We start from the raw sequence: 10000 nt of genomic DNA, 5'->3' as shown, positions 1-10000 counted from the left end.
TATATATATATATATATATATATATATATAATAAACAATTCATTTCCAACTCAGAAACATTTTGCAGAAAACATATAATAAATCACCAGATCGAATCAATTATATTTCATTAATACCACAAGCATTCCATGTATTACAATAACTCACATTTGGTGCAGAATCCAAAAAATAATTTGTCAAATGTCAAGGTAAACAATATCAATTTGTCATCGATGAGATTTGTAAAATCTTTCTGTAACTTTGAATATATGTTGACACGATTTAAGATAATCCTTTCTTATCGATTAGGATGCAATGTTAACAGGCTAACATTAACGCTCTTTTAGACTGTTTTAATTTCTGAAAAATATGAAGTATTTACCTATTCCTAAAGATCCATACGATACACGTCTTTAACTTTCCAATTAGAAAATAACATTCTTTATTTTTGTCCATCCTTTGTCCAAATATTTTTTAAAATTAAAAATCATATCTTTGTCATAGTATACCAGTGAAGTATTCTCACCTTTTGATAATTGATACTTCACACTTCACAGTAACTTCTCTCGCATTCGATTGCGATCCTAAGAGTTATTATTTCTGAAATGAGGTGAACACGAAGATTACAAAGCAATACTCACATGCTAAGATTTTTGAATATATCAACACCTTTATCTTTATGAGTCAGTTTGAAACACATACTAGCGTGGTGGTTTTCCAGAACCGCACTGAAAGAACAAGAAAATAAATTTATGTCAAGTCAGAAATTTCAGAAAATGTCTTAGATACGATTAAAAAGTCAAGCAACAATATTGAAAAATCCACCAACCCCCTCCCCCAACCCATACCCGAAAAATAAAACACAGACTAAACAAAAAAAAAAAAAAAAACCCAAAAAAGAAAGCACAAAAGATAAAAAATTTATAAAACTGAAGAAAATCCCAGAACACTCCCTTACCCAAGACGTCAACCTGAAAGGACACACTGGATAGGGTGTGTTCACCATCATATTCTCCTCGAGGGGAAAGGGGAATGTCAAGTGTAAGTCAAGATGATGATGATGATGATGATGCTGATGATGTATGATGATGGTGATGATGATGGGGATGACGATAACGATGACGATAATGATGATGATAACGATGATGACGACGATGATGCCGATGATAATAGTAATATCAATCATAATGATAACAGCAACAATGATCATATGATTAAAAATGCAATGGATATCTAATCTAAAGACATTTCATTCTTACTGGTCATTGTACAGGAGTGCCAATTGATGTTTCTCATTGATGAGGAAAGCATTCGTCCTGGCTGGATGATCCACGTCATGTACTACAGCAGCAATCAAACTGGCCACTCGGTCTTGCTGGGTGAAGATTTCCTGAGATGAAACGGGTGCTTTTATAATTATTATGATTTTATCCATTACATTAGGAAACAATATTCGTGACGTTAGTCACAGCTTTGCTTCTGGCTCTAAGCTCCTTTTTAAACAATGGCAGTCGCAGAGCTATCAACCACCCGTCCGATAAAATACTTCAATATGTCGCCAGAGTGGAGAAACAACTTTAAATTGGGTCATGGCCATTCTTAGTGCAGATTATATTATGTTATGAACGTCTTGCCTTATGACAAAACTAATTGTTGAAAGAGTTTTGGAACATGAAGCGAGGAAGTCAAGACTATTGTTCTATAAAAAAATGTAAAATTGAGCTTTATATAGAGTGAATTTTAATTCAGAAAAGTGAGTGGAGCAGGCACTTATGTTGGTAACAACAAGATATGAAGTGAATAGAAAAGTGCCAGAAGACAATAGAGAATAAAAATTTTTCGCGGCGGTGGTGGGATTTGAACCTGCGACCTTATTGGTACGACAACTCCGCCTGGCAGGTGAGAGCGTGGCTCTACCGTGTGAAGAAGACAATAGAGAATAAAAATTTTTTCGCGGCGGTGGTGGGGTTCTGGCACTTTTCTATTCACTTCATATCTTGTTGTTACCAACATAAGTGCCTGCTCCACTCACTTTTCTGAATTAAAATTCACCCCATACACCGGAGCATACTCAATGTCTCAATCGTTTCTATGTTATATGTTTGTGTTGAGAATATTGGCTATTAAGCTTAACTGCTGGTCAAAATTATTCGCGATGGTGGTGTACGAACGAATCGGCGGTCTCAAGAAGTAGGTGAGAGAGGGATCTAGTAATGACTTTGAGTTTGAAACGAATATTTTGTGTTCGTGGATAGCTCACACGGTAGAGCCACGCTCTCACCTGCCAGGCGGAGTTGTCGTACCAATAAGGTCGCAGGTTCAAACCCCACCACCGCCGCGAAAAATTTTTATTCTTTATTGTCTTCTGGCACTTTTCTATTCACTTCATATCTTGCTTTATATAGAGCAATATCCACTAAATTTGCTCAAAGCGCTTTACAATTTATATATATATCTCATGATGTAAAGTTTCACAAATAACTTGTGACATCAAAGTGTAAGCCGCCATTGCAATGAAAACAGAACAGAAGAGATGTGGTAGCATTAAAACCTTTGTTTAAAAAAATATCTTTCAATAAAAAAAAATGAAAAAAGCACCATTAATTCTAAAACCTGACAGAGTAAGATTACTTTATTATATTTTTGTGTATGAAGCAGTAACCGGCCAGACGTCTTCATTTGTATAGAATTGATAATTGAATAAACGCTGTGAGTTTACTTATTATTTTTGTAGTTGAGAGAATAATAATATAATGCATTATTTTGGAAGCTTTTCAGTGTCAACAATACAATCATTGGACTAATTAAAACATCAATCCAACACTTGGTTTCTTTCAAATCATAAATATTCTTGTTCAACTGATGCTACCGAAATCGCAATAAACTCAATGAGTCGTACTGCTACTTCACAGCTACTGGAGACAAATATACATGTTACACGAGTTGTAACTGCTACTTTACAGCTACTGGAGACAAACATACATAAGTTACACTCGACCCTCACTTATTTGCATGTCTGATAACCCACATTGTTATGAACTCAATGTTGTAATGGAAATGCTCTGAAAACCAACGCAAAATATTGTTCATTAAAAAACAATGTTAAATTGAGAAATTATTAAGCAGTCACTGGGGAAGACTGAATTTTTTGGGAAGTTTTTTTTTTATCATGTATTATTCTTTCTTGCTTTGTCTGGCACGGTTTCATACACACTTTTTCAGATCTTTTTTAAAACTTGAGCTTTTATATAGCGCAATATCCACTCAACACGCTCAACACGCTTTACAAGGGGTCCCTAGCCAACAGCAACACTTAACATGAGGAACGAGACATGACGCCAGTTAGGCGATATTACAATTTTTATTTTCAGACAGAGACAACGCTGTTAACGGCCAGGATCTTTAAAACAACATTAGATTGATGTAATAAAAATAAGTTCGATTTTCATAGCCCATAATAAGTGCATGTAGGTTACATCATAAAATGAGGCTAAATCATAAAACCATACCCTTGTTCTATTTCGTTCCAGAAAATACGCGGTAGCTTGAAGCACGTCAGCTGCGTGAGTAGAATTGTGGTAGTGGTTATTGGAGTGGTAGTTACTCTCGATCAGCTGGAGCCAGTTTACCAGACACGCTTCACTTATATTCAGATATTCACACACTTCAAATCTTGAAAAGATTTTTAATCCTAAGAAAAGTAGAGGCCTGTAGATAAAATAGTTAAAAACATTACATACCGAAGGAGCTAAGGTATCAGTACCGGGATATATAGGACGTTGAAATTATAGTTTACAGAACACTTTATTTAGACATAAACCATCAATAGGCAGTAATTCCTGACGTCACACCTTCTACTCTTCCGGTTCCAAACTCTTTGGAAGTGTGTATACAACCGATCCTTCGGAGGACTAATAATGAATAGGTTACATATTGAATCATAAGGTGGTATAACTATTTTAAGAGCAGGATGTACAGGCAGATTCTGAGGATTACAGGACGCAACAGAGCGAGAATGGACGATCTTTATTGAAGATATGCATTTATTTAAACTAGAAAATAAGATGTCATCACTCTGAAACCAGAAAATCCAGTCCTCCGGAAGACTGGCGTCACACTTACAATGAGATTGGAACCGGTATTATGATATCACACGTTTGTTTCTCTATTATTATTAAGATTGTCTTTAACATAAAGTTTCGATTAAGCGAGTAAAGTGGTGAACCTAGTTGTAATTCTTGTAACCTTTACTCTTCAATTTATACAGGTACCGTCAATTGGGGTAAATTTGCATCAAAGGGAAACTTTGCCTCTGTGAATTTGGAGCTTTTTGACTCATCTAAGCTTTGTTACAGTTATTGTATCCGTTAAAGAACTTGAATTTTGATCAAAGAAAATAATTGTCACACAACATCTCTTATTTCTTATTGGTCCAAAATTCAAGAGGTAAACTTTCCCCTTTTGGCAAAGTTACCCAAGTTGAGGGTGGTAAATAAGCCGAACCTTTTATTAGTGAGCTTTTCTAATTCCATGATGTCCATGTCCCAGTTGGCATCTTGGTTTAATATATTCATGATGTTGCCGGGCATTTGTGAAAGTGAGTAGGCGGGGGTTCCTGTGATGTGAGAATGCCCTGCTTGTGCTGAAATAACATTGAAAAATAATATAATTATAATAATGATTGGCGTCTATGTAGGGCACTTCCGCATTTTGATATTTCGTTGATTTCGTTAGATACATTTGCTACAAAATTAAAAAGATTTTCGATTTTTATAGAATATTTATTTCGTTTAAGACCACTTTGAACTAGCTACGTTCTACGTGAAATAAATACGTCGACTTAAAATATGAAGTCTTCTTCTTCTTCTTCTTCTTCTTCTTCTTCTTCTTCTTCTTCTTCTTCTTCTTCTTCTTCTTCTTCTTCCTCTTCTTCTTCTTCTTCTTTTTCTTCTTCTTCTTCTTCTTCTTCTTCTTCTTCTTCTTCTTCTTCTTCTTCTTCTTCTTCTTCTTCTTCTTCTTCTTCTTCTTCTTCTTCTTCTTCTTCTTCTTCTTCTTCATATTGTTATTATTATTATTATTATTATTATTATTATTATTATTATTATTATTATTATTATTATTATTATTATTATTATTATTATTATTATTATTATTATTATTATTATTATTATTATTATTATTATTATCATATTTATTATTATTTTGAACACTAGATTCACTCACCATGTGCCGATCTGTGAATGTCGTGACCAGAGAGTTTTCTCTTTACATTCTGAAAGATTAGACAAGGATATCGGTAAGAACTGAATTATATCGAAACGTTTATTTTGACATAACAATTCTCATCAATTTATATACATTTTATGTTAATAAAGATCAGTATTTGACTTTGTGTGTTGTAAGCATTTCTTTGATCCTAAAGGCAGCTGCATTTTATCCTATCTACTGACTCATTCAATGGACAGTCATAATGTTTTGCTACCCTCTGTGTAGGACGCTACTCTGTTGTGAAGTGCTTTCTGCTATATCTGACAAATGCAGCCACCAAATTACTGCTTGGGGACAGAGGGTTAAGAAAAAAAAAAAACAAACAAACCCGCCTGCATCAGGGACGGTACCACGAGTGCCAGTGAGTGATATTGTGACGTGTTTAACTAGACGAAAAAACAAAAAAACAAAAACAAAACGAATTTAAAGCCAAAATGACCAGGAATATGAGATTATAGTTTTTGCCACTTTCAATTGCCCCCATTAAAGGCATACAATCTTAACCCATCTAATTTTTAAAAACTATAAATTCATTTTGAGCCTCTGGGTCACCCGAACATGATGGTGTAGCTGAAATAAAAAAAAAAGTAGGAGATCAGTTGGTTCAAGAGTGTGCAATACGTACTGCTGTGTGGTCTCCTGGTATGACACTCGCCTTCGAATATGAAGGTCCTGAGTTTGAGTCCCGATCTGAGCGGTGCATAGAGTCCTTGAAAAATGTTCTTAACCAATATTCTCTCACCCTGTAAAATGAGTACTTGGCCGTTGTATCGCTCTACATGTCAAATGTTGCAGTTGGCAAGTGACCCCCCTGTAAAGAGCTTTGAACACTTTTATTTAGTGGATATTGCGCAATATAAATTTTAAATTTGTTGGGGTTATTTTTGTGTGTGTTGATTTAAATCTATTTAGGTGTTGGTTTAGTCGGGCATATTGCGTTCAGACTACAACTTATTGAGCAATTGAGATATAAATAAACACTATAATTGAGCTTTTATATAGAGCAATATCCACTAAACGTGCTCAAATACTTTATAAGGGGTCATTGGCCAACAGCAACACTTAACATGTAGGACGTGACATGACGCCGGTGAGGCGATATTACAATTTTTTTTCGGACAGAGACAACGCCTTAAACGGCCAGGTAGTCATTTTACACGGTGAGAGAATGTGAGTAAATAAAGAGTCTTTTCTAAGGACTCACCTATGCTCCGAGCGAGCGAGGCTCGAACCCAGGAACTTCCGATCCGAAAGCGAGTGTCACACCACGAGACCACATATTTTGGTGTTGGTTTAGTCGGGCATGTTGTGTTCAGACTACAACTTATTGATCAACTGATATATATATATATATATATATATATATATATATATATATATATATATATATATATATATATATATATATATATATATATATAAAGTCACTGACATATTTTTGGCCGAGACAAATGTTTCTTTGCTCTCCACGTCGTCAGTCGGCATATGTCCGGAGTGTGCATTTTTTCATCCCGACCAAAAATATGACTTTATAGACACTTTATTTTTATTTTATATTAGCTCTAACCAACATTATAGAGCACTCTCGTACGTACAAGTACCCACCAACACTCATATATATTATATATATATATATATATATATATATATATATATATATATATATATATATATATATATATATAAATACTATCCCTAATCTCACCGTCATCAAGCCTTCAACGAGATCCGATGCGATGGGGTCGTTATCTTGAGGGATGTCCTGGGTCTGGAAAGGGGAGTATAGTTCACTGGTCTGTAGGATTTCCAAGACCTTGTCTAGAGCCTGAGCAACGGTCAATGGGGAGTTTTCTTGAGCAGCGTTAATTATGTTGATTACCTGGTAATTTAAGGGTAGAAGGGTAGAGAATTGAACTATTTATTGTGATCATTGAGAAATAAACCAGGAGTTGGGAGAAACTTTGAGCATTGAAAAGATAAATAAATGTTAAAATTTTGAAGTGGAAAATTTTTTTTCTAGAATTAGGTAGCATTTATAAGTTCAAATTACTCATATATCAAAAGGAAAAAGATAGGATCAATTCTTTTGATTTGACGTTATTAGCTCTCATCTGGTCACTTTCGTTTATATCTATTTATGTTAAAAGATCTTTGAAAAATATTTATTATCTAACTGTTTTAAATAATATAATTAAAAGTAATTAGCCATTAAGGTGGAGGTGGATTGGACACACGCTTAGAAAGAATGACTCCACTATATCAAAGAAAGTATTGGACTGGAACCCTCAGGGCAGAAGATCAAGGGGAAGGGCCACGAGGAACATGGAGAAGAATTAAAGAAGCTGATATACAGAGGAGTGGTAAGACATGGAATGAGATGAAAAAGTTAGCCCAGGATAGAGAAGGATGGAAACTGTTTGTCTGTGGCCTATACCCTGACCCAGGGTGAAAAAAGGCAATGATGATGAGCCATTAAATGTTGGAGCAGAGACAAAATCTACCTCCCCCCCCCCCCCCACCACCTCTTTAAAAATAAATAAACTCGAAGGGATTATTTCCATTGAAAGGAATTATCATCCCAAATTACAGAATACCCGTAATTTCATTAGTTTATCAAGTGTGACGATTCGTGGTGACGAACATAAGCTTTCTAACGATTAAGAAAGGAGGTGATTATATGCTTAAAATAGAAATAAAAATAGAGATTTAAATTTAAAGCGGTCCATCAAAGATTAAGTAACGAAACCGGAGTTTATCCCGGTTCTATAGTATGAAAACTGACAATAGCAATTGCATGCTACCCATCAGATTTAAGAGACCCAACTAACCAATCAATGCTGTGTGGACAGGGGGGGGGGGGGGGGGGGGGGGGGGGGGGGGGGGGCAGAGGAAAAGAAAAATCTCAACTTCGTCCACGATCAATCCCCGTCCAACTGCGAGTGAAACGAGTGCTCCACCACATGAGCTATCGAGAACCCTCACTAGAGATTTTAATTGAAATGTAAATGTTGCTTTTGCTAGAAAAGTACCCATACATTTTAAAATAAAGATGAAGATAAATATACACGAAATATTCTTAAATCCATCATTATATTTTAAGTCGACAAAGTAAATAACAGGAGAAACTCGACACGTCCACATCAATCACTTTGTACATAAGACTAAATTTTTATATTTTAAGGGGCTCAGCTTTACGGTCTTTGCTTCGTCTCCGAAAGGTACCGAGTTCGATCACCCGACGTTGCGCTGTGTGGCCTTGAGCAAGTCACCTCGCCCAAGCTCAATTTGCGGCGCTGTTATGCGGTTGACGCCTGGGTTATTCCAGTCTTCCATTGGAAAAGCCCCTCTATACACATTTCCTTTATGGGATGATTAAAGGGAAATTTTATTTATTTATTATTATTTTTATTTATTTATTTATTTTATATTCATCTTTTACATAGTTTTTCACAAATATAACATGGGAGAATATAACATCTCTGACCTTAGTGATTGGTGCTTCAATGGTGACAGAATGAGCCTTGACTACAGATTCTCTCCTCCTGGCAAACGCCATCATGCTACCTACGATCACATAAAGTTAAAAGAAAAGCCATTGAGAGGTGGTTACGAATTAACCTGTAGATTTTTGACCAATCAAAACATGGAATTTGCGACACACCTTCACACGTTCTCGGACAAACATAGTTGGTTGTTTTTCAACAATAAATGAATGAATTCGACCTTTCTCTGCCCATTGTTATTGTTTTCACACCGCCTAATGGGTGACTAATTATCACACGATTTTCTCGATCATATTATAAAGGTTTAAGCTTTCATCGAGATTTCTGTGTTGTTTTTTTTGTTCATCAAGCGGTAGAGCAGTGGGTATTGTACTTAGACAAATACCATCGATAGCAAAACCTGTGCAGATTGCTATGTTTACCAATCACTGTCATTGTTTAAATTATGACGACTGTCCGAGAGGCGTGGTTATCCAAGTGTCTATTGTGTCGTGTGTATAACATAGTTAAACACTATGTTCAAATTGCTTTAACCCTCTCCTTACCGGCCATTTTCAGGATTTTCCCCAAAACTTCACACTAAAAAAACACAAAATAGATTTGTTATCACTCTGACATAATAGCAGTAAAGTTCTTGCCACACATAATTTCTTTAGTAAAACATACTCTACAACACACTGTTCATTTTCTTTAAATTGTATGATGTACAAAAGAAATTTGAATAATAAAAATGTTGGTTGTATCGTAACGAATGTGACGATTTTTTTCTATAGTTGGTAAGGAGAGGGTTAAAGGGTATAACGTTTGTACTGCCGGCCAAAGTATTCTTAAAGAAATTGTCAACAGTTCAACACATTAAGTGGACAGCTTAAAAATCACTTTCCAGTTTCATCACAGTTCAGTGTAGCATCGTATAGATAGAACGAAGTTGACGTCACTCAGGTCTTTGTTAGTGTTTTTTTTTTAGCCATCCATGTTTATTAGTAATTCTCACTAAACTGTATTAACCAGGCTATAAGCGTTCAAGGTTACACTTAGTTTTGTGATTTGGTCCTTTGTACTTCCGGATGGCAATGTTGTGAGCTTCTTAGCCAAGCGCATACTATCTATAAGTTTCAATGTTACACATAGTTTTGTGTGTTGGTTCTTTATACTTCCGGATGGCAATGTTGTGAGTTTCTTAGCCAAGTGCACTGCAACTATTATCTGTGTCTTGTAGTACTATTTCACCCATACTTCACCTATTTAAA

The 10000-nt window shown here is 35.4% G+C and overlaps 1 protein-coding gene across 4 annotated transcripts in view; it reads right to left on the bottom strand.

Moving 5' to 3' along the window:
• The window catches only part of LOC144964916 (high affinity cAMP-specific and IBMX-insensitive 3',5'-cyclic phosphodiesterase 8B-like), a 197547-nt gene that overhangs the window by 7241 nt on the left and 180306 nt on the right, over positions 1-10000 (bottom strand). For all 4 annotated transcript variants that reach the window (XM_078899702.1, XM_078899701.1, XM_078899700.1 and 1 more), the window contains exons 11-17: positions 8732-8811; positions 6953-7126; positions 5203-5251; positions 4483-4621; positions 3489-3687; positions 1239-1369; positions 621-707 (exon numbers count right to left, since the gene is read on the bottom strand). In XM_078899702.1, the coding sequence (XP_078755828.1) occupies positions 621-707; positions 1239-1369; positions 3489-3687; positions 4483-4621; positions 5203-5251; positions 6953-7126; positions 8732-8811 (859 nt within the window). The remainder of the gene's footprint in view (positions 1-620; positions 708-1238; positions 1370-3488; positions 3688-4482; positions 4622-5202; positions 5252-6952; positions 7127-8731; positions 8812-10000) is intronic.

Source organism: Berghia stephanieae, chromosome 2 (genome assembly GCF_034508935.2).
Source record: "Berghia stephanieae isolate SIO BIC M18660-M18661 chromosome 2, UCSD_Bste_1.3, whole genome shotgun sequence".
Classification (NCBI taxonomy): domain Eukaryota; kingdom Metazoa; phylum Mollusca; class Gastropoda; order Nudibranchia; family Aeolidiidae; genus Berghia; species Berghia stephanieae.
The sequence above is the reverse complement of the archived record's forward strand: the minus strand, read 5'-3'. Positions and strand labels throughout refer to the sequence as shown.